The sequence below is a fragment of the Chiloscyllium punctatum genome, chromosome 10 (genome assembly GCF_047496795.1).
Source record: "Chiloscyllium punctatum isolate Juve2018m chromosome 10, sChiPun1.3, whole genome shotgun sequence".
Taxonomy (NCBI): Eukaryota; Metazoa; Chordata; class Chondrichthyes; order Orectolobiformes; family Hemiscylliidae; genus Chiloscyllium; species Chiloscyllium punctatum.
This window is the reverse complement of record NC_092748.1, coordinates 110,054,280-110,079,391: the sequence shown is the minus strand read 5'-3', so window position 1 is coordinate 110,079,391 and position 25,112 is coordinate 110,054,280. Positions and strand designations below refer to the sequence as shown.

At 42.5% G+C, this 25,112-nt stretch overlaps 1 protein-coding gene across 4 annotated transcripts in view; it reads left to right on the top strand.

The window, feature by feature from the left end:
* The window catches only part of adcy5 (adenylate cyclase 5), a 429,739-nt gene that overhangs the window by 304,123 nt on the left and 100,504 nt on the right, over positions 1–25,112 (top strand). For all 4 annotated transcript variants that reach the window (XM_072579926.1, XM_072579927.1, XM_072579925.1 and 1 more), the window contains exons 6-8: positions 4,101–4,259; positions 8,204–8,345; positions 10,039–10,164. In XM_072579926.1, coding sequence (XP_072436027.1) covers positions 4,101–4,259; positions 8,204–8,345; positions 10,039–10,164 — 427 coding nt within the window. The remainder of the gene's footprint in view (positions 1–4,100; positions 4,260–8,203; positions 8,346–10,038; positions 10,165–25,112) is intronic.

Below are 25,112 nucleotides of genomic sequence, written 5' to 3'. Positions count from 1 at the left end.
ATGATACACGGAATATCTCAATTGTGTGTGGCAAATTTGTCAGACCAGAAAGTTTTTATGTCTGTCACTGTTTATACAAAGTACCGGACAGAAACAGACCTTCCAGTGCACCAAAAACTGTGCCGACACATAACACCTTTCTAAACAAAAAACCATTTGAAGTACATATCCCTTTATTCCCTGCCTATTCAAACATCTGTCAAGATACCTTTTAAGCGTTGCGATTGTGTCTGCCTCCACCACTTCCTCTGGCAGCACATTTCAGGCACTTACTGCTCTCTGTATAAAGAAAACCTTGCCTCTCACATCTCCTTTAAACTTACCCCTTTTTACCTTAAACCTACACCCATAAGTAAATGTGAGTTGGTGTGCCTTGGGAAGAAGCAGGGGAAAATTGGAAAGGGAAAAAAAAAATTGCCCTTAAGTGCATTTGACTATGCTATCAATGGTCCCTTTAATTGCTATAAGATCATGTGATTAGCTGAGAGAAATTAAATTATGTGCCTAAATACCCCATGTTAAGGTGACCCGGGTCAATGATTACCTCTGTTGGAGGTATGGGTCCATTATGTGGTCAAACTTTTATGAAACTAGTGAAATAACTCATGTTAATAATGATTAAGATTTATGACTTCTAGCATGCAGCTGACTCTCTGTGCAAGGTTGTTGCTGGGACCAGTACTGTTTAGTAACAGCTTCTGGTAGCAGTTCCAGAACTAATTCCGATTCTAAGAATGTGCCAAGTGTTAGTTACTGCTAAGTAACCTGTCTGGTGCCAACATTAGCTATTACAAACAAAATCAGCAATTGCTGGAAAACGTCAACAGGGCTAACAGTATCTGTACAGAGGAAACAGAATTAACGTTTCGGGACCAGTGACCCTTCGTCAAACTTGGAGAGGTTCTGAAGAAGGGTCACTGGACCCGAAAGGTTAACTCTGCTTTCTCTGCAGACCTGCTGACTTTTTCCAGCTATTTCTGATTTTGTTTCTGATTTCCTGCATCTGCGGTTCTTTATTTTTTTCATTTAGCTATTATAAATCTTGTTCTCTCAGCGTTTGGAATTTTGGAGGCAGTTTTTATAGATCAAATTGGAATTGAGTTTTCTTTCTAACTTATTCTTTCCATTTTTGTCTCTCTCTAATTCTCCCTCTGCAGAGAAAGACCGTGGGAGAGTGGTATTGGATAGATAATCTATGGTAATGCTCTGGGGCTTGGATTCATATTCCCCCCACTGAAATCACTGGTAGATTTTAAATTCATTAGTAACACCTGAATTGAAAGCTTGTCACAGTGATGGTCACCATGAAATTATTATTGTATAAGTCCAACTTGTTCACTAATACCCAGGAAATCTGCTGTCATTTTTACTCATACCTGGACATCACTGGCTGGGCCAGCATTTATTACCTATTCCACATTGCCAAGAGGGCAGTTAAGAGTCAGCCAGATTGATGTGAGTCTGGAGTCACTTATAAGTCAGCAGAATTCCTTTAGTGAGCCATATGGGTTTTTAACAACAATTGATAGTCATTAAGCTTGCTTTATAATTCCTTAGTTTCCTTGAACTCAACTTTCACCACACAGTCGGAATCAAATCCATGTCCCTAGACTAATGTTCTGGGATTTCTGGATTACGAGTCCAGTGACATTTCCACTATACTGTTACCTCCCGATAGGGCTGGCCTATATATGATTCTAGGTTCACAACTAGCAAGGTAACGGGGAACAAGTGCTAGCCTTTGCCATCCACATGGAGATAGTGAGGACTCCAGATGCTGGAAATCAGCATCGATACAGTATGGTGCTGGAAACAGCTCAGCAGCTCAAGCAGCACCAGAGGGGCAGGGGAACCAACATTTCAGTTTGGAGTCTTTCATCAGGACTTTCCTGCTCCTCTGATGCTGCTTGACCTGCTGTGCCTTTTCCAGCTCCACACTTTCTCGGCTCTTTACCATCCATATCCTGTTAAAGAATGTAAACCTGATTTGATACGAAATTCATTTCTCATTGCACAGTTTATTTTCTAGTTTTTATCTTTGGTGGCTAAGGAGATATCCTGTTGGTTTCCTGTTTACTGTGGTCCCTGTGCCTTCCTTCCCTCACTGGCATTCTCAGTATCTGCGCAGCGCAAGGTTGTTAGGCATTAGCGGGTGTATAGGCAAGATTAATTAAAGACAGGCATCTGAGGGAACCCTGGCTCTAATTTCTTCCTGGGTTATGCCTGTTTGTGTTTTGCTCAGTAATCTAAGTGCCGACATCCGACCAGTTTGGTGTAGATACGTGGGTTCACATATCTGCATTAAAGCTGTCAGAACTGAGGGTGTTTTGCATATGTTAGAAAGAGTCCTGACCTTACAGGACATGCAAAATATCAGATACATGAATCTTTCTCTCCCTTGAGGTGAGATCCTTAATCCCTTCCAGCAAACCTTGGTCCCTGAGTCAGCAGATTGGAGGTGCAAGGCCATTCAAAAGATTTGAGCACAAAGTTAACATTGGCAATCCCAATGAAGTGCTGAGGGAAGCGCCATCTTTTGGATCAGAGCATGAACCATAAGACCAGAAGTCATAGGAGCAGTTGGTGGGAGGCCATGGAATAGTGGTATTTTTGCTATTAATCCAAAGACTTAGGTCATTTTATGGGGATCCCGGTTTGAATCCTGTCACGGCAGATGGTGGGCTTTGAGTGCGTTAGAAAAGAATCTGAAATTAATGATGACCATGAATTGTCAGAAAAACCCATCTGATGCTCCTTTAAGGGAGGAAACTACCATCCTTACCAGGCCTGGTCTGGCCTGGCCTACATGTGACCCAGTAATGTGATTGACCTTTAACTGCCCTGTGGGCAATTAGGGATGGGCAATAGCCAGCGACACCTTCATCCTGTGAATGAATAAAGAAATGTATGCCATTGAGCCCATCATTCACTGAGATCATGGCTGATCGGACAATCCTCAATCCCACTTTCTTGCCTTTTCTCCATCATCATTGATTTCCTTAAAAATGTGTCTGTCATAGCCTTGAATATAATTAACAGCTCAGCCTCGACTGCTCTCTGCAGGAAATAATTTTGCTGATTCATCATTTTCTAAGCAAAAAATATTCTTCCTCATCTCAGTTTTAAATGTGTGACCCTCTATCCTGACACTATGTCCTCTGGTCCTAATTTCTTCCACAATGGGAAACAACCTGTTTGAACATATCCTGTCAAGTCTTCTGAGAATTCTATATGTTTCAATACGATCACCTCTCAGTTTCCTAAAATTCTGGGCTATGTACCCTCACAGATGGATATAAATTATCCCATAGAAGTGAAGTGGTTCTCCCCGAACCCCAGGCAACACTTTTCTCTCAGTCAGGCAATATCACAACATGGGTTGATAGAGTCATAGAAATCAGATTAGAGTGGTGCTGGAAAAGCACAGCAGGTCAGGCAGCATCCAAGGAGCAGGAAAATCGACATTTCGGGCAAAAGCCCTTCATCAGGAATAGATAAAGGGCTTTTGCCCGAAACGTCGATTTTCCTGCTCCTTGGATGCTGCCTGACCTGCTGTGCTTTTCTAGCACCACTCTAATCCAGACTTGGGTTTCCAGCATCAGTCAGAGAGATGTACAGCACAAAAACAGACCCTTCAGTCCAACTTGTCCATGTCAACCAGATATCCTAACCTAATCTAGTCCCATTTGTCAGCACTTGACTCATATCCGTCTAAACCCTTCCTATTCATATACCCATCCAGATGGCATCTTACTGCTATTTGAAGGAGCTTGTTTTGCACAAATTAGCTGCTGTGTTTCCTAAATTACCACAACGATTTCCAAAATCAAAAGTACTTAATTGGCCGTGAAAGACCTTTGGATATTCTGAGGTACTGAGAGGTGCTATACAAATGCAAGGATTTGTTCTCTCTTTAGGTTGGCCCTCACTGTGTTTCTCCTCTAAACTTTCAGAGAAAAATGTTAAATCTTGTATAATTTTCACAAAAGAAAACATTTGAATGGTGTTCTTAAACGAAAATGCTGATCATTGAAATGTTAGTGCATGCAACATGAACATGCTGCATCATTTGCTATCATTTCTTTTCTTGCCCCGTGTAGGTTGGTCCGAGAGGTGACAGGTGTGAATGTAAACATGCGAGTCGGGATTCACAGCGGACGAGTACACTGTGGAGTCCTCGGACTCCGCAAGTGGCAATTTGACGTGTGGTCAAATGATGTCACCTTGGCTAACCACATGGAAGCAGGAGGCAAGGCTGGGTAAGATTAAGTTGCTGCCCAAAACTGAGCTGCTCGTAACACGCCTGGCACTTATCCTCAGCCTCATAAACCACAAACTGGCACCTCCTATCTGCCCTCCTCACATGATCATCAATATTAAGTCAACAAAGCTGCTCTTTGGTCATCATTATAGAGTGACACTCACAGCAGCACCACTTCAACTATATTAAGCATGTTGGCTGTTCTGCGCATGTTCACACACTGGTTAACGTGTCCCTTTGCACTGAGCGTATCGTGTTGACACTTACTCCCCTCTTAGCGGATTCATGACTCCCCTCAGCCAGTACGTACTTTAACAGATGTCAGGAACCAAGCTAAGAAGAAATAAAATTTAAAATCACACAACGCCAGTTATAGTCCAACAGGTTTATTTGGAAGCACTAGCTTTCGGAGCGCAGCTCCTTCATCAGGTGGTTGTCAAAACAAGAAATAAAATAAAGATCTAAGTATCTATTACAGACTGGATCACATTAAAAAAACTCTGATTGATATAAGGCTTTTCGATACATGTAAATTCCTTCAAGGAATTATTCCTTTATATAAAAAAAACAAACATTTTTACTTAAAGCCCTATATCAAGAAAGCTGATCCTTTAATAACCACTTGGAACTGTTGATCAAGCTGTCAATGTATACCACCCATCACTGAAATAATGACAGATTATGAGTGCTATCAACCAGTAATAATTCTAAAATCTTAGCTCCCAGGGTTATATCATCAAAAAGGTGTTGAAACTGAAAGAATGATCTTTTACAATTCATAAAGACATTACATTTATTTTCACATGAAGTTTTTTTCATTGAAGTTTAGAAGGCGAAGGATTTAGATAGCTTGAGAGCTTGACAATACCACATACCTAATCCATTTTTATAAGCATTTACATCTATAGTTAAAAAAAAGTCATGCAATACAGTATCAGACCCATGTTCCAAGAAAAATAGGGCTTGTTTGAACTCAGCAATGAGCAGGCAAAGGGTGAAATTGCTATTGGTGAATTTCCCCTGAATCCCCATGAAATCAGTGGTGGAGCGAGAACACCAATATGGAACCAAGATTCAGCCTGGGACCCACGGGATTATTGAGTGGGAGAAAGTGTCTGAGGGATAATGTAGGAGAATAGCACAGGCAGTGGGGCTATGGAGACTACAAGGACTTCTTGCTAATACTGGAAGATGCAAATGGTAGAGGGATATACAAGAAATTCCAGAGTTTTGACTGAATGAAGTTTTGAAAAATTTGGGGCCTCTTCTGGCTCAGTCCTTGCCCCTGCACATTGTTTTCAAAGCATTGGCAAAGGGCTGTTGAAGGAGTTTAAAATTGAGAGGTATATATGTGTGTGGACAAAATTCGCCCTGATGGTGATGTCCCCATGTTAGAATAGTTTGCTATCACAGTTGTAACTTGCGTACAAGGATGTTTATAATTTTTTTCTTGGAGTGTAGACAACAGTGTCAGAACCACCACTTAAACCCCCATTTCTCATCACTGTGATGAGGTGGTTGTGGTGGGCCATCGAATCACTGCAGTCCATGTGTTGTTAGCAATGTGTTCCAGGATAACTCACCTCCTGATTCCTCAAAGCTGATTGACAAAGCACAAATCGGGAATACGATGGACTACGTTCCACTTGCCTGAATGGGTGCAACTCCAGCAGCAGTCAAGAAGCTTGACACCACGCAGGACAAAACAGCCCACTTCTTTGACACCACCTTCAACATTCACTCCCACAAGACACAGTGCAGAAACTCACCCAGCTTCCTTCAACAGCACCTCCTCAACCAACCATCACTACCACCTATAATAACAGAAGTCACACCACACTAGGTTATAGTCCAACAGGGTTATTTGAAATCACAAGCTTTCAGAGCACTGCCCCTTCGTAAGGTGAAATTTTACAAAACACTGAATGGTGAACACTTTCTCCTGATGAAGGGGCAGTGCTCTGAAAGCTTGTGATTTCAAATAAACCTGTTGGACTATAAGGTAAAAACGATGACTGCAGATGCTGAAAACCAAATACTGGATTAGTGGTGCTGGAAGAGCACAGCAGTTCAGGCAGCATCCAACGAGCAGCGAAATCGACGTTTCGGGCAAAAGCCCTTCATCAGGAATAAAGGCAGTGAGCCTGAAGCGTGGAGAGATAAGCTAGAGGAGGGTGGGGGTGGGGAGAGAGTAGCATAGAGTGCAATGGGTGAGTGGGGGAGGGGATGAAGGTGATAGGTCAAGGAGGAGAGGGTGGAGTGGATAGGTGGAAAAGAAGATAGGCAGGTCGGACAAGTCAAGGAGACAGTAATTGAGCTGGAAGTTTGAAACTAGGATGAGGTGGGGGAAGGGGAAATGAGGAAGCTGTTGAAGTCCACATTGATGCCCTGGGGTTGAAGTGTTCCAAGGCGGAAGATGAGGCATTCTTCCTCCAGGCGTCTGGTGGTGAGGGAGCAGCGGTGAAGGAGGCCCAGGACCTCCATGTCCTCGGCAGAGTGGGAGGGGGAGTTGAAATGTTGGGCCACGGGGCGGTTTGGTTGATTGGTGCGGGTGTCTCGGAGATGTTCCCTAAAGAGCTCTGCTAGGAGGCGCCCAGTCTCCCCAATGTAGAGGAGCTGTTGGACTATAGCCTAGAGTGGTGTGACTTCTGTTTGTCATGTAACTTCTGACTTCGTCTACCCCGGTCCAACACCGGCACCTTCACATCATCTATAAAAACAAGGGCAGCAGATGCATGAGATCACCATCACCCGCAAGATCCCATTCAAGTCACTCGCCATCCTGACTTGGAAAAACGTCACTGTTCCTTCAGTGCTGAAACTTTTCCCACATAAACAATATGGGTATACCTACACCCAATGGACTGCAGCGGCAAGAGGTTAGCTCAACCCAACCATCTCAAACACAATTTATCAATGAACAAAAATGGTGGCCGAATCAGTGACAGCCATATTCCATGATCAAGGAAAAATTGCAAGACTGAGCCAGTGATGGTAATACTGGATGCGATAGATCTTAGAGTGAAGCTTGACTTGATAGATAAGTTTTATTTTTGCAGTTTTGGACATTAAAATACTAACCTGCAACTCATTCCCAACTGCCCATTATTCTATGTACTAGTGAGATGGCAAAAGAATCAGCAACCAGAGAATACATATTTAAGAAAATTAGCATAAGAAACAATGGCACCGTAAGAAAAATAATATTTGAACACAGAAAGTTGGAAATCTAGAAAGCACTGCTTGAAAGGCTGGTGCGAACAGCTTCAATAGTAACTTTCAGAAGGTAATTTGAGAAATACATAAAAGGAAATCAAGTTTCTGGACTATGGAGAAAGGTGCAGAGGAAGTGTGTATGTTCGGCTAGCTCTCCCAGTGAGCTGGTGCAAGCAAGATAGGCCAAATAATCTCCTCCTGTGATTCATTCGTCAGATGTGAGTGTCACTGTTAGACCAATATTTATCGTCCATCCCTAATTGCCCTTGAGAAAGTGATGGTGGGCTGCTTTCTTGAACCGCCTGAGCCCCTGGATGCAGTTATGAAGATAGTTCCAGGATTTTGACCCAATGACAGTACAGGAACAGCAAAACAGCTCCAAATCAAGATTGTGCATGGCTTGATGGGGAACTTACAAATGGTGTTCTCAAACGATGATACATTCCATGGTATTAAACACTTGAACCCCTCAATTAGATTCCAGTCTATAACTCCCTCCTGTGCATCCAATTTTACATTTATAAACCTCTTAAATCATCAAATAGATTCCAGTCTGTAAATTATACCCTCATGCCCACTATTCACTAAGTCTCTAAACCCTTGGATTAGATCACATTGGAGACTGAAATCTCCAGGGAAAATGCTGTGTTGGTGATTCTTTTTTGCAATTTGCTCGGCCATTCTTAATCCTTTCACTCTCTGATAAGTGTCTCTTCCTGCTTTTAGGCGAATCCACATCACAAAAGCCACGTTGAACTATCTGAACGGGGATTATGAAGTGGAGGCAGGTTTTGGAGGCGAGCGGAACGTTTATTTGAAGGATCATAACATTGAGACATACCTCATTGTGGGATGTAGCCAAAAACGGGTAAATAAAAGAATTCCATAAGAAATTGCAGCAGAAGTCAGCCACTCGGTCCCTGTAACCTGTTGGACTATTCATTAGCATCATAGATGATTCTACACAGGCATACAACACAGAAACAGGCCATTTGGCCCCATCCCTCCAAATCTTCCCTATCCTCTCCAAATGTATTTTGAATGCTGTAATTGTATCTGCTTCTCCCACTTTCTCTGACAGCTCATTCCATAAATACAACATCCTCCATGAGAAAAGTTTGCTCCTCATCTTTTCCCCTCTTAAACTTATTGTCCTCTAGTTTGCACTCGCCTACTCTGGTGGAAAGAGCTTGGCTATTCACCTTATCTATGCTCTCATGGTTTTACCCTTAATGCCCTTCATGAATTTACACTTGTACACTTTACACATTTTATACTTCATTTACACATTCCAGTCATACCCTTAATACCCCCACAATTCTATTGAACCCTGCCTTGATCATAGTCAACAAATGGGTCAATAGAGATACAGTGGCAATAATGGAAGGGGATATTTCAGACTACACCAAATATGCATTATAATGCAAATTGTTTGATTTAAATATTTTAACACTTTAAGTTTTAGCTTTTTAGGTTTTGAGTTAGCAACCTGTGGATTTTCTGTTGTCTGAAGTTAAAAATTAACTTATAAGTGTGTCTAAAATAATGATGATTTATTTTAAAACTATTTTTAATCGTTGGCTTTAGAGTGAATATGTTAATGTGCACCACTAACTGACTTTTTGCTTCTTTTGCAATGTTTTGCAATACGGCAAGGTAAATCGTGGGGCTTGAAGATTTAGAACTTGTATTTTTTTAATATAATTTAATAGAAACACTCACAGCTTAGAGAGGGAGATTTTTAGTTTCAGTTTTACTTTGAGTTTTGGGCAGTCCTGCAATGTTCTTGGAATAGAATTATTGTGTAGACCAGTGCTCCTGAGAAGGGAAGGATATATTGTCAGTTCAATTGCCTTTTAGGGTTACACCCAGACCTGAAGTGTTGGAATAAAACTCTGAAGAGGTCACTTAAAGCTGAGTTCATTGAAGCTCAGTTGTATAATAGCAGCAGGAAGAAGTTATCTGCAGTTCTGAAGACATAAGTCACTTAAATGTACAAAAGCATTAGATACAGGAACTCTGGTGTGAGTATTGTACAATACAACACCCTCTGGGTTAAGAGGTTTCTCCTGAGTTCTGTTAAATGTAGAAGTAACTAATTTATACTAAATACTAACATACTATTTGTATATTTATAGTCCCTAATATTTTTACTCACACAAAAATAGAAAAGTTTTCTTCATATCTATGTTTATCAGTTCTCTCTAAATTGTAAAGACCTTTGTATGTCACCTATTATTCTAGAGATGGGTCCCGCACATTAAGAGGCATTATCCTTCAATTCTGCTATTGTCCTTGTAAAGCCTGTCCCTTCCATAATCTAGTATAGAACAGAGCCATTTCATCCATTGTCTCAAAAACTGAATCTCAGTTCCCAAACCACTGAGATTTAAACTCACATTCCAACTGGATGTTTAGTCTAGATCTGTGGAATTATTGATCCATTGCTATAACCATTACATTGCTGTGCCTCTCCCCTTACTTGGTCTTCTTCTCCTGTTTGGTCCAGAATTTCCTTCACTTTCAAGACTAATGCTTTCTATACTTCATCTTCATTGCAGAAGGACGAGAAAGCAATGATTGCAAAGCTCAACAGGACAAGGTCGAACTCAATATCCAACATTGGCTCACCGTGGAATGTGGAGCGTCAATTCTACAAGCACATCTCTAAGGAGATGAAGACCATGGTAAGCAAATAAATCACATATCTCACTGTCAAGTCAAGTTTTAAAAATCATTTCTCAATGCTTGGATGTTACTGACAAGGACAGAATTTGTTGACCATCCCTAATGATGAGGAATGGATTGCTGAACCACTTCAGAGGGCAGTTAAGAGTCAACCTCATCACTGTATGTCTGGAGTCACCTGTAGGCCAGACTGGGTAAGGATGGCAGATTTCCTTCCCGGAAGGACATCAATGAACAGATCAGTTTCATGGTCACCATCACCAAGACTAACCTTACATTCCAAATTTAGTAAGAGAATTTAAGTTCCACCTACTAGAATTGGGAACCCATGAATCCCAAAGATGTAGCCAAGACTCTTGGATTATTTCTAGTCCAGGGGCATTACCAATTTACCACAATCATACTGGGGATACCTCATAGATGTGCCCAGTCATTTCTGTGTTGCTTCTTGCAAGATACTTGGGACTGGTGCTTATAACATTTGAACTATATAATGTTTGAATGTTCAGAATCAAATGCAGGGGTTGAATAGGTTCTTCAGTGTCCAGATGATTTTATGTTATTGCAGTAATGGAACAGCTAATAACACATAATGCAGAATTGTAAGTAATTTATTGTAGGACAAGAAGTTGCAATTGTATGGCATTGTTAACTTGATCAAGGTTCCCAAGAAACGTCACAAGAATGTGATCAGACAACAAAATTAACGATAAGCCAAATAAGGAGATAATAGGACAAGTATCAAAAACTTGCACAAAGAGGGTTTTCTTGCAACTTTTAAAAGTTTTCTTTTAGGACACTGGCTGTTGGAGTCAGTCCCTTGAATTGAAGAGATTAAAAATCCTTTGTCTAAATTTTTTTTCCATACCCACACTAGCAATTGTTATTTTTTTCCCCACAACACTGATGTTGTGTGTGTGTGTGTGTGTGTAAGTGCAGGGACTCAGTGAAGACACCATTGTGCAAAACATTCGATATTTTCACCACCAGGAAAACACCCATATGGTCAGGGAACCAGTAACAAGCAAAGCCCGATAAGGACAATGCTGACGTGAAAGAAAAGTCAAGGGAGAGGGTAAAAGTGTTTTTTATTTAATTATGCAAAGTAGCTAGTTTTTATTGTCCATTCCTAAATGCCATTTTGGAAGTGGTAATAAGCTGTATTCTTGAAACCATTACAGTCCTAACATTGTAGGTGCACTCTGTGCTGTGTAACAACAGTACTGCTAGGTCTGGGATTTTGCAAGTTGGCTGGTAGAGGGAAACTTGAAAATGGTGGTGTTCCATTCATCTGCTGTCCTTGTCCATCGAGGTGGCAGAGGTCACACATTTGCTGTTGAAGTAACCTTGGTGAGTTACTGCAGATAGTATGTACTGCTGCCACTGCGTGTCAGTGGTGAACAAAGTGTGTGTTGAAAATGGTGGACATGGTTATGGCTAGGGTATGGTTTTAAAGTGACAGCTTTGTCTTGGATGGTATTGAGATTCCTGGGTTTATTGGAGATAGATTTACCCAGGCAAGTGGAAAGTATTCTATCATACTCCAGATTTGTGTCTTGTAGATTGTGAACAGGCATTTAAGAGTCAGAAGGTGAGTTACTTGCCACAGAATTCCCAGCCTCTGATCTAATTTTGTAGCTGCTATTTCCGTCACTCTTCCAGTTTTGTTTCTGGTCAACTGCAAAATAGTGAGGATTCGGTGATGGTAATACCATTGAATGTAATGGGGAAATGATTGGATTCACCCTTGTTGGAGATGATCATAGCCTGGTACTTCTGTGACATGAACGTTACTTGCCACTGATCAGTGTAAGCTTGAATGTTGTCCAGGTCTTGATACATTTGGACACAGGACCTGAGGAGTGATGAATGGCACTGAACATTATACAATCATCAGTGAAAATCCCCATTTCCAAACTAATGATGGAAGGAAAATCATTGATGAAAGTTATTGGTTCAGTAACATCACTGCTGACAGAGTCAGCTGGGTCTTCAAAAAGATAGAGCATGAGACATAAAGTAGGTCATTCACCCCATTGAGTCTGTTCTGTCATTCAATGAGATCGTGGCTGATCTGATAAACCTTAATTTCATTTCTCTGCTTTATCTCTACAACCTTTGATTCTCTTGATGATTCAAAATCTGTCTATCTCAGTCTTGAATATATTTAATGACCCAACCTTAATAGCCCATTGAGAGAGTTAACAGATGCATTGAAGGCAGAAATAAAAGCAGGATCTCCTGAAGTTGAGATGCTTAAAGGGATTACTTAACTACTGACAGAATTATGTGGACAGAACAAGGAATTGAACTGACTGAGTTCACTTCATCAATTGTCAGCATGGACTTGATGGGCCGAATGGCTATCCTTCCGTGTTATATTAACTCCGTGCAAGTAACACTGCATGTGACTCTAGTTACTCCATAACTCTATATCCAGAGTTAGATAGAGAGGAGTGGATGAAGGCTTTTGTGTAGCATAGTCTTCAGCCTAGGCATGTTGGTCTGAATGCCCTGTTTCTATGCCCTGAAGTATATATAAACACTTTTCTTGCACCAGTGTGAATATTATTAAACTATACTGCTCCACATCCTTGAAAAATAAAATGTCAAAAGTATAGCATTTTCATTTTGCCTGATTTTAGTTTTCCTTCCAAAACAAATCCCCAAAAACATTATCAGAAACGCCAATGGCTCCCATTATATATAGAGTCATACAGATGTACAGCATGGAAACAGACCCTTCGGTCCAACCTGTCCACACCGACCAGATATCCCAACCCAATCTAGTCCCACCTGCCAGCACCTGACCCATATCCCTCCAAACCCTTCCTATTCATATGCCCATCCAAATGCCTCTTAAATGTTGCAATTGTACCAGCCTCCACCACTTCCTCTGGCAGCTCAATCCATACACGTACCACCCTCTGCGTGAAAAAGTTTCCCCTTAGGTCTTTTTTATATCTTTCCCCTCTCACCCTAAACCTAAGCCCTCTAGTTCCGGACTCCCCAGCACCAGGGAAAAGACTTTGCCTATTTATCCTATCCATGTCCCTCATAATTTTGTAAACATCTATAAGGTCACCCCTCAGCCTCCGACGCTCCAGGGAAAACAGACCCAGCCTGTTCAGCCTCTCCCTATAGGTCAAATCCTCCAACCCTGGCAACATCCTTGTAAATCTTTTCTGAACCCTTTCAAGCTTCACAACATCTTTCTGATAGGAAGGAGACCAGAATTGCATGCAATATTCCAGCTAAAAACTGGAAAAATAACTGCTTTTTTCTCCTTCTGATATGGGATATGGCCAGTGCTGGAAAATCCATTAAGTATAATCCAGAGTTCCGGACTAATGTTAAGGGGAACAAGGGTTCAAATCTCACCAAAAGGCAAATGGTGAGATTTTAATTTAGTAAAATTCTGGAATTAAAAGTTAGCTTAATGGCAATCCTGTAACCATCATCAGTTGTTGTAAATACTCATCTGATTCACTGATGTCCTTTCCCAGCCTGGCTTACATGTGACTCCAGGTCCCCAGCAACGTGGTTGAATCTTAACAGCTGTCTGAAATGGCCTAACAGATCACTCAGTTCAAGGACATTGAGAAATAAATGCTTGTCCAGCCAGAAACACACACATCCCATGAACAAATTTTAAAAAAAGAACATGAATCCTGGTCCAGTACTGGGATTCAGTCCAATGTTATGTTCTGTGTCCAGACTGTCTCCTCGACTGATTTAAATTCTGGAAAAATGCCAGAAAGACTGTTCTGTGCTTCTCCTTAAGCACTTGTCTGTCATGTTCGCTGAACTTACTTCAACGTCATGTGGCTCCGAACGGATGTTGGTTATAGCAGAGGTTCGAAATCCTCATTTCCCCTCCCCCCACCTTGTCTCAGTCAAATCCCTCGAACTCAGCACCACCTTCCTAACCTGCAATCTTCTTCCTGACCTCTCCGCCCCCACCCCCACTCCGGCCTATCACCCTCACCTTGACCTCCTTCCACCTATCGCATTTCCAACGCCCCTCCCCCAACTCCCTCCTCCCTACCTTTTATCTTAGCCTGCTAGACACACTTTCCTCATTCCTGAAGAAGGGCTTATGCCCGAAACGTCGATTCTCCTGTTTCTTGGATGCTGCCTGACCTGCTGCGCTTTTCCAGCAACACATTTTCAGCCCTGATCTCCAGCATCTGCAGTCCTCTCTTTCTCCTATAGCAGACGTTCAGAAAGCTGAATTAAAAGTTCAAAAAGAGGACATAATTTGCTTTTAAAATTTATCCTTATCTCCAAGAAAATGATAAATGGAACCAACTGCATGCAATTGAGCACATATCAGTCTCCTTCTATTAATCAGGTTTTCCTGAGAAATGTTAGGTTTGGAACCAAGTTGAGGAGAACTGTTTAACTGGAGAGAGCAGAAGTGAAGAGATAAGTCAGAGTAATTAGGCAAATTCGGGTTTGGCTGAGAGATTCTCAGTTGAATTTATTGCACATAATACAGGCTAATGCTTCCACTAGTGTACAGAGGTAAAGCTGCACTATCAGAAGCTGAACAGATATTAAACCAAAACTGCCTAATCTGTTGGGTGTGGTACATTGCATACTTGCTGTTTTCAGAAGCATTCTCCCTGATAGCCTGGTGAAAATCGCTAATGTAGTAACTGTTCCATTGCTGTTTGTGGGAGCTTGTAATGTGCAACTTGATGATTCCCACCAATCTTCCCAAAAGCAATGACTTGACAGTCCTTATCTTTGTCAGTGATTCTTGGTTGAAGGATAAATATTGACAAAAGACATGAGGGAGAACTCCCCTGGTCTTCTTGGAAATAGTTCCCTGTGATAATTTACAAGGGCGAATAGGATAATATATGTCTCATGCAAAAGATGTCACCTTCAACAGCACAGCACTGGAGTGTTATTCTATCTTGTCTGCTTTAACCTTTGGAGAAGACTTAAACCCAAAATGATCATAACTCAGAGGTGAGAGTACAATCCAATGAGTCCCTGCTGACCTTAATTGGAATTACCACTCCTGATATATTCCATGGCCTATGGATTGAGAGTGATGTAGGCGTATGGCTGTTGGTGATGCCACACATGGTTGATCATCTGTTCACTGACTTTCAGATCTGCTCTGGTTGAGAGACCTTAACGTACTCTGGTACTTTTATGATGGTGTGCTTTAGCCACTGTCAGCCCATTTAGGTGAGGATGTGGAACAAAATCAAAGGGAATTAGAAAACAAAAATAAGGTATTTATTTCATGTTCCAACAACAGACAATGAAGCTTCAGAATCTTATGACAGAAAGCTTGCCGTTAATCTTACTGGTCATTCTCAGTAAGTGACAGATTTATTGTAGTTCATGACATATAAGTTAAACATGGATGTTCTAGAAAAAAGCAATTGGAGTAGGCCATTCGGCCCTTCAAGCCTGCTTCTCCATTCAATATTATCGTAACATCATCTAACTCAGTACTGAATACCCTTTGATCCCTGGGGCTCTAAGAATGATATCTAACTCCTTCTTGGAAACATTATTCAAAGATTGAAGCTTTGAAAAATCATTGCAAGAATGAAGATCAACTTACATGTTGAATCTGAACTGAGAACTGCTGGTGTTGATGAAGGCAGTTGCCATTTTGAATGTGTAGGTGTGTCTTAAACACCTGCCCTTTTTCTTGGCAACACATCTTTACATCACCTGCTTGACATATACAAACATAAATCTCTGAGCGGAAAACCTGAAGCCAACACTCACATAAACAGTAATTCCTCACATGAATGTTGTTGAAGCGGGGAAACACTGAAATGAGGCCAATGTATTAGCCTTGTAAAGAAGTGTTTGAGAAGCTTTGTAAAACAGCATTTGAACATTTTTGTAAAACAGTGCTCAATAAGCCTCATAAAACAACGATAGAGCCTGTTGTTTGTATTTGAAGCAATAAAATGTCAACAAGAATCTTATAGTCAAAAGCCATTCAGCCCATCAAGCCTGTGCCAACTCTTTGAAAGAGCTATCCCATTAGCATTTCAATCCTGCCCATCAGCCACTTCACACTCACTATGTTTCCATTTCTTTTCAAAGATGTAACCAATCCATTTTGAAAGTTACTACTGAATCTGCTTCTGCTGCCCCTTCGGGCAGTTCATCCAAACTGAGTTGGTTCACTGTGTGATTTTGACCACTGGAAGATTTCCAAAATTTGTACACAATGCTGTCACTAAAATTAATTAAAAATCAGAATACATCTCATAGCTTTTGCCTCAATGAACTTCACATGGCACATAAGCAACAGGTGTATTAGCTTTATTGCAAAATCAGTGAGTTCATTACAAAGGTCATATAGGAAGGACTCTGGATCATTCCAAGGGAATAATTGGATCTCATACCCAATACTATGTGCATCAAAAGATCATGGAGTCACACCGTCCAGCCAGCCATCATACAATTCCTTTAAAGAACAGGAGGATATGGCAGATGGATGCATGACTAAAGAATTGGTGTAGGGGGCAGGGATTCAGATTTTTAGATCATTGGGATATTTTCTGAGGCAGAGGTGACCTGTTCAAGAGCGATGGGAGACTAATATCTTGGCGGGCAGGCTGCAAGGGAGGGTTTAAACTAGATTGGTGGGGCAGTGTGGGGGGGGAGGGGTGTGGGATCCTCAACAGCAGGGAGGCAGGTGTAAGGATCAAAGGAAATACAGTAATCAGAAATAGTAAGTTCAAGATACAGGTCAGGCTGGAACACAACGGGAACCAAAGAATGCCTGTTGGATTAAATTGCATTTATTTCAATGCAAGAGGGTTGACAGGTAAGGCTAATGAACTCAGGGTGTGGATAGTTACATGGGACTGGGATATTATAGCCAATGCAGAAACATGGCTAAGAGAGGGACAGGACTGCTAGCTTAATGTACCAGGCTATAGGTGCTTTAGGTGTGTTAGAGGTGGCGGAAGGAGGGAAGGGGGAGTTGCATTTTTGATTAAGGCGAGTCTCACAGCAGTGATCAGAGATAAAATAACTGATGGATCATCCAGGCTTTTTGGGGGAAGCTAAGAAATAACAGGGGGATGGTGACGATATTGGGGTTGTACTATAGGCCCCCAAGTAGTCAACAGGAATTAGAGGAACAAATGTGCAGGGAGATTCAAGAGACTTGTACGAATAATAGGGTTCTAATAGTAAGGGACTTTAATTTTCCTAACATAGACTGGGACTGTCAGAGAAATAAGGGCTGATATGGGGTGGAATTTGTTAAGTCTGTTCAGGAAAGTTTCCTCGAGCAGTATATAGAGGGTCCTACTCAGGAAGGGGTAAATCTCAATCTACTTTTGGGAAATAGGTTAGGACAGGTGACTGAGGTGACAGTGAGGGAGCACTTTGGGACCAGCGACCACAGTTCTATTAATTTTAAAAAAGTTGTGGAGAGGGACAATACTGGTCCACAGGTTTATGTTCTAAATTGGGGCAAGGTGAATTTGGGTGGAATTCATCAGGAGTTTGCAGGGGTTAATTGTAGGAGATTGTTTGCAGGCAAAGGGTCCTCCGGCAAATGGGAGGCCTTTAAAAGTGAGATAGCTAGAGTTCAAGGTCTATATGTTCCTGTGGCAGGAATAGGGAACCCTGGATGGCAAGAGATATTGAGGCTTTGACCAGAAAAATAAGAAGGTATGACTCAGCTACAGGCAGCTAAGATCAAGGAAATCCCTAGAGGTATATAGAGGATACAGGAGTTTACTGAAGAAGGAAATCAGGAGGACAAAAAGGGGCACGAGATAGCCCTGGCTGAGAAAATTACGGTGAATCCAAAGAGGTTCTTTAAGTATATTAAAGGAAATAGAATAGCTAGAGAGAGAATAGGACCCAGGTAAAAACAATGACTGCAGATGCTGGAAACCAGACTCTGGATTAGTGGTGCTGGAAGAGCACAGCAGTTCAGGCAGCATCCGAAGAGCAGTAAAATCGGCGTTTCGGGCAAAAACCCTTCATCAGGAATAAAGGCAGAGAGCCTGAAGGGTGGAGAGATAAGTGAGAGGAGGGTGAGGGTGGGGAGAAAGTAGCATAGAGTACAATAGGTGAATGGGGGAGGGGATGAAGGTGATAGGTCAGGGGGGGAGGAGGGTGGAGTGGATAGGTGAAAAAGAAGATAGGCAGGTAGGACAAGTCATGGGGACAGTGCTGAGCTGGAAGTTTGGAACTAGGGTGAGGTGGGAGAAGGGGAAAACCCTCAGGGACCAAAGTGGACATGTATGTGTAGAACCGCAGGAGCTGGGCGAGCTTCTCAATGAAGATTTCGCCTGTGTTTATCATGGAGAAAGATATGAAGACTTGGGAACTTGGCAAAGTTAGTGGAGATATCTTGGGGACAGTCCATTCACAGCAGAGGTGGTGTTGGATGTAGTAGAATGTATTAAGGTGGAGATATCTTTTGATCCTGACCAGATATATCTGAGAACACTGCAAGAGGCTAGAGAAGAAATTGTGTGGGCCCTGGCTGATATTTTTGCATCATTATTAGCTATTGGTAAGGTCCCAGAAGACTAGAGGGTAACAAATATTGTGCCCTTATTCAAGAAGGGCTGCAAAGATAAACCTGGGAATTGTAAACCAGTAAGCCAAACATCTGTGGTAGGTAAGTTACTTGAGGAGATTCTGAAGGATAAGGTATACATGCATTTGGAAAGACAGGGTTTGATTAGGAGTATTCAGCTTGGCTTTGTGATCGTGCCTCACGAATTTGTCAGAGTTCATTGATGAAGTGACCAGGTAGGTTGATGAGGGCAGGGTGGTAGATGTAGTCTGTATAGATTTCAATAAGGCCTCTGATAAGGTTTCACATAGTCAGCTGCTCTGGATGGTTAGATCACATGGAATCCAGGGGGAGCTGGTAAATTGGATACAAAATTGGCTTGAAGATAGGGAGCAGAGGGTACTAGTGGAAGAATGCTTGTTGGACTGGAGGCCTGTGACTAGTGGAGTTCTCCAGGGGCAGTGCTGGGCCCATTACTGTTTGTATCTATATCAATGATTTGGATGAGAATGTACAAGGAATGATTAGTAAGTTTGCAGATGACTCTAAAATAGGTGGTATCATGGACAATGAGGAAGGTTATCAGAAATTGCAGCAGGACCTTGATCAGCTGGGGAAGTGGGCCAAGAAATAGCAAATGGAATTTAATGTAGATAAGTGTGAGGTGTTGCATTTTGGAAAATCAAACCAAGGCAGGAGTTTCATAGTGAATGGTAGGGTCTTAAGGAGTGTAGTGGAACAGAGGGACCTTGAAGTTCAGGTTCACAGTTCTCTGAAGGTGGATTCACAGGTCGACAGGGAAGTCAGGAAGGCTATTAGCACACTGGCCTTCATCAGTCAGGGCATTGAGTATAGAAGTTGGGAAGTTATGTTGCAGTTATACAGGATGTTGGTGAGGCCTCATTTGGAGTACTGTGCTCAGTTTAGTCACCTTGTTATAGGAAGGATGTTATTAAACAGGAAATAGTGCAGAAGAAATTTACAAGGATGTTTTCTGTACTCAATGGTCTGAGTTATAGGGAGAGGTTGCACAAGCTAGGACCTTTTTCTTTAGAGTGTAGGGGATTGAGGAGGGACCTTATAGAGGTGTATAAGATCATGAGAGGCATGGATAGGGTGAATACACTCAGTCTTTTTCCCAGAGTTGGGGAATTGAGGACCAGGGGGCATCAGTTTAAGGTTAGAGGGGAAAGAATAAAAGGAAACCTGAGGGGCAACTTTTGACACGGGGATGGTACGCAAATGGAATGAGCTGCCGGTGGAAGTGGTTGAGGCAGATACACCAGCAACATTTAGAAGGCATTTGGACAAATACATGGATAGGAAAGGTTTGGAAGGAAAGTGCAGGGAAATGGGGTTAGTGTGGCTGGACATCTTGGTCAGTATGGACCAGTTTGGGCCATACGGCCAGTCCAGGACCTGATCAGGTGTACCCGAGAACTCTGTGGGAAGCTAGGGAAGTGATTGCTGGGTCTCTTGCTGAGATATTTGTATCATCGATAGTCACAGGTGAGGTGCCAGAAGACTGGAGGTTGGCAAACGTGGTACCACTGTTTAAGAAGGGCGGTAAAGACAAGCCAGGGAACTAAAGACTGGTGAGCCTGACCTCAGTGGTGGGCAAGTTGTTGGAGGGAATCCTGAGGGACAGGATGTACATGTATTTGGAAAGGCAAGGACTGATTCGGGATAGTCAACATGGCTTTGTGCAGGGAAATCATGTCTCACAAACTTGATTGAGTTTTTTAAAGAAGTAACAAAGAAGATTCATGAGGGCAGAGCAGTAGATGTGATCTATATGAACTTCAGTAAGGCGTTCGACAAGGTTCCCATGGGAGACTGGTTAGCAAGGTTAGATCTCATGGAATACAGGGAGAACTAGCCATTTGGATACAGAACTGGCTCAAAGGTAGAAGACAGAAGGTTGTGGTGGAGGGTTTTTTTCAGACTGGAGGCCTGTGACCAGTGGAGTGCCCCAAGGATCGGTGCTGGGTCTTCTACTTTTTGTCATTTACATAAATAATTTGGATGCGAGCAAAAGAGGTTCAGTTAGTAAGCTTGCAGCTGACACCAAAATTGGAGGTGTAGTGGACAGCGAAAAGGGTTACCTCAGATTACAACAGGATCTGGACCAGATGGGCCAATGGGCTGAGAAGTGGCAGATGGAGTTTAATTCAGATAAATGCGAGGTGCTGCATTTTGGGAAAGCAAATCTTAGCAGGACTTATACACTTAATGGTAAGGTCCTAGGGAGTGTTGCTGAACAAAGAGATCTTGGAGTGCAGGTTCATAGCTCCTTGAAAGTGGAGTCACAGGTAGATAGGATAGTGAAGAAGGCGTTTGGTATGCTTTCCTTTATTGGTCAGAGTATATTGAGTTGGGAGGTCATGTTGCGGCTGTATAGAACATTGGTTCAGCCACTGTTGGAATATTGCATGCAATTCTGGTCTCCTTCCTATCGGAAAGATGTTGTGAAACTTGAAAGGGTTCAGAAAAGATTTACAAAGATGTTGCCAGGGTTGGAGGATCTGCGCTACAGGGAGAAGCTGAACAGGCTGGGGCTGTTTTCCCTGGACCGTCGGAGGCTGAGGTGTGACCTTATAGAGGTTTACAAAATTATGAGGGGCATGGATAGGATAAATAGGCAAAGTCTTTCCCTGGGGTCAGGGAGTCCAGAACTAGAGGGCATAGGTTTAGGGTGAGAGGGGAAAGATATAAAAGAGACCTACGGGGCAACTTTTTCACGCAGAGATTGGTACGTGTATGGAATGAGCTGCCAGAGGAAGTGGTGGAGATTGGTACAATTGCAACATTTAAGAGGCATTTGGATAGGTATATGAATAGGAAGGGTTTGGAGGAATATGGGCCAGGTGCTGGCAGGTGGGACTAGATTGGGTTGGGATATCTGGTCAGCATGGACAGGTTGGACCAAAGGGTCTGTTTCCGTGCTGTACATCTTCATAACTCTATGATTCTGTAGGACTGTATGACTCTATGTCTCTAAATCAGGTTCTTACTCCCATGTAATATGGAGGGAGTGCTGCATTGTTGGTGGTGCAATTGTTGGAAATTGAGGGTCCACTGCTCACTTAAAATGGCTTTAAAAGTGGCTTTGCCCCATTTAGATAAGTGGGAGTGTAACCTGAGAGCCTTTGGAGTAGGATATGAGCGTGTTTTAACGCAAGGAGTGTTTTAACACAAAGCGTGCCAGAAGTAAGAGTGATGAACTTAGAGCATGGATCAGTACTTGGGGCTTTGATATTGTGGCCATAACAGAAACATGGGTTTTAGGAATGGTTGCGAGATGTTCCAGGGTTTAGAACATTTAAAAAGAATAGGGAGGGTGGAAAAAGAGGAGGTGGTGTAGCATTGTTAATCAGAGAGTGCGTCACAGCTACAAAAACGAAGGTTGTTGAGGTAGGTTTGTCTACTGAGTCAGTATGGGTGGAAGTTAGGAACAGCAAGGGAATGGCCACCTCATTGGGGGTTTTCTACAGACCCCCTAATAGCAGTAGAGAGATTGAAGATCTCATAGGCCGGCAGATTTTGGAAAATTCAGATGCAGCAGGGTTGTTGTTATGGGTGATTTCAACTTTCCCAATATCGACTGGAACCTCCTTGGTGCAGATTGTTTGGATGGAACCATTTTTGTCAGGTGTGTTCAGGAGGGTTTCCTTACTCAGTATGTAGACAGACTGACGAGGGGAGAGGCGATTTTGGATTTGGTTCTCAGTAATGAGCCAGGACAGGTGTCAGATCTCGCAGTGGGAGAACACTTTAGTGACAGTGACCACAACTGCCTCACATTTAGCATAGCCTTAGAGAGGGAAAAGAGCAGTTACCATGGGAAAACAATTAATTGGTGAAAAAGAAATTATGACGCTATCAGACAGGAGTTGGGAAGTACAGACTGGGAGCAATTGCTCCACAGAAAGGGCACAGCAGACATGTGGAGACTGTTTAAGGAGCAGTTGTTGCGAGTGATGCACGAATTTGTTCCTCTGAGACAGGTAAGAAGAGGTAAGATTAAAGAACCTTGGATGACGAGAACAGAGAAGCTTCTCATCAAAAAGAAGGCAGCTTACGTAAGATGGAGGAAGCAAGGATCTAGCACAGCTTTACAGGATTACAGGCTTGCGAGAAAGGAGCTCAGAAATGGACTGAGGAGAGCCAGGAGGGGGCACAAAAAAGGCTTGGCAAGAAGGATTAGGGAGAACCCAAAGGCATCTTATTCATCCATGTGGAATAAGAGAATGATCAGGGAGAAGGTAGGACCGATCAGGGATAATGTAGAGAACTTGTGCGTGTAGTGTGAGCAGATAGGGGAAGCTCTAAATTAGTTTTTTTGCTTTGGTTTTCATGATGGAAAGGGACCTTGTTGTGAATGAGAACTTTGAGGAGCTGGGAAACAGGCTTGAAGAAATCAGGATTGATGAAGTTGATATGCTGGGAATTTTGGCAAACGTTAAGAGTGATAAATCCCCAGGGCCAGCCCAGATTTATCCTAGATTCTGGATTAGTGGTGCTGGAAGAGCACAGCAGTTCAGGTAGCATCCAAGGAGCTTCGAAATCGATGTTTCAGGCAAAAGCCCTTCAGATGCTGGTTTCCAGCATCTGCAGTCATTGTTTTTACCTCAGATTTATCTGAGGCTGCTCTGGGAAGCAAGAAAGGAGGATACTAAGTTGCTGGCGACGATCTTTGCTTCCTCACTGTCCATGGGAGATGTACCAGAGGATTGGAAGGAGGCGAATGTTATTCCTCTTTTCAAGAAGGGTAATAAGGGAATCCCTGGCAATTACAGACCAGTCAGTCTTACGTCTGTGGTCAACAAGGTTTTGGAAAGAATTCTGAGGGATAGGATTTATGACTGTTTGGAAAAGCATAGTGTGATTAAAGAAAGTCAGTATGGCTTTGTGAGGGGCAGGTCATGCCTCACAAATCTTATTGAGTTCTTTGAGGAGGTGACGAGACAGGTCGATGGAGGTCAAGCAGTGGATGAGGTATAGATGGACTTCAGTAAGGCATTCGATAAGATTCCCCATGGTAGGCTCATTCATAAAGCCAGGAGGTATGGGATACAGGGAGATTTGTCTATCTGGATTCAGAATTGGTTGTCTGACAGAAGGCAGAGAGTGGTTGTAGATGGAAAGTATTCTGTCTGAAGGTCAGTGATGAGTGGTGTCCTGCAGGGCTGTGTTCTTGGGCCTCTGCTATTTGTAGTTTTTATAATGACTTGGATGAGGAGGTTGAGGAGTGGATTAGTAAATTTGCAGATGACACAAAGGTTGGAGGTGTCATTGATAGAATCGAGGGCTATTGCAGTGTACAGCGTGACATAGACAGGATGCAGAGCTGGGCTGAGAAATGGCAGATGGAGTTCAACCTGGATAAATACGAAGTGATGCATTTTGGAAGGTTGAACTCGAATGCTGAATATAGGATTAAAGACAGGATTCTTGGCAGTATGGAGGCACAGAGGGATCTTGGTGTTCAAGTACATAGATCCCTCAAAGTTGCCACCCTAGTGGATAGGTTTGTTAAGAAAGATATGGCGTTTTGGCTTTCATTAACCAGGGGGATCAAGTTTAAGAGCTGCAAGGTTTTGCTACAGCTCTACAAGTCCCTGGTGAGACCACACTTTGAATATTGTGTCCAGTTTTGGTCGCCCTATTATAGGAAAACTGCATAGGCTTTGGAGAGGGTGCAAAGAAGGTTTACTAGGATGCTGCCTGGACTGGAGGGCTTGCCTTATGAAGAAAGATTGACTAAGCTTGGACGTGTCTCTCTGGAGAGAGGGAGGAAGAGAGGAGACCTGATCGAGGTATGCAAGCTAATGAGAGGCATGGATAGAGTCAACAGCCAGAGACTTTCCCCAGGGCAGGATTGACTGGCACAAGGGGTCATAATTTTAAGATATTAGGAGAAAAGTATAGAGAGGATGAATGCATGGAATGCGTTGCCAGCGGTGGTGGTGGAAGCAGAGTCATTAGGGACATTTAAATACCTGCTGGACCTGCACATGGATAGCAGTGAATTGAGGGGTGCATAGGTTAAGTTATTTTATTTTACATTTGGATTAATGCTTGGCACAACATCGTGGGCCAAAGATCCTGTTCTATGCTGTGTATTTCCATGTCTATGTCTGTATCTATATGACCTTCCAACTCACGAGGCATGGATTTTACCATGCCTGACAGAGTGGTAAAACAAAAGAGAGACCCCCTCTGAATCTATAATTCAGCAAAATATTCACTGCACCACATAGTCATGATTAGTTTGATCTACAAACTCATGTGGCACTGTACAATTCAGTGCCTCCTGTCTCCTCTAATCCTGTCCATCTGAAAGACTTGCTGGTTTGTATTGGTAATGTCAGTGGGCTAGTAATCCAGAGCCCCAGGCTAATGTTTTAG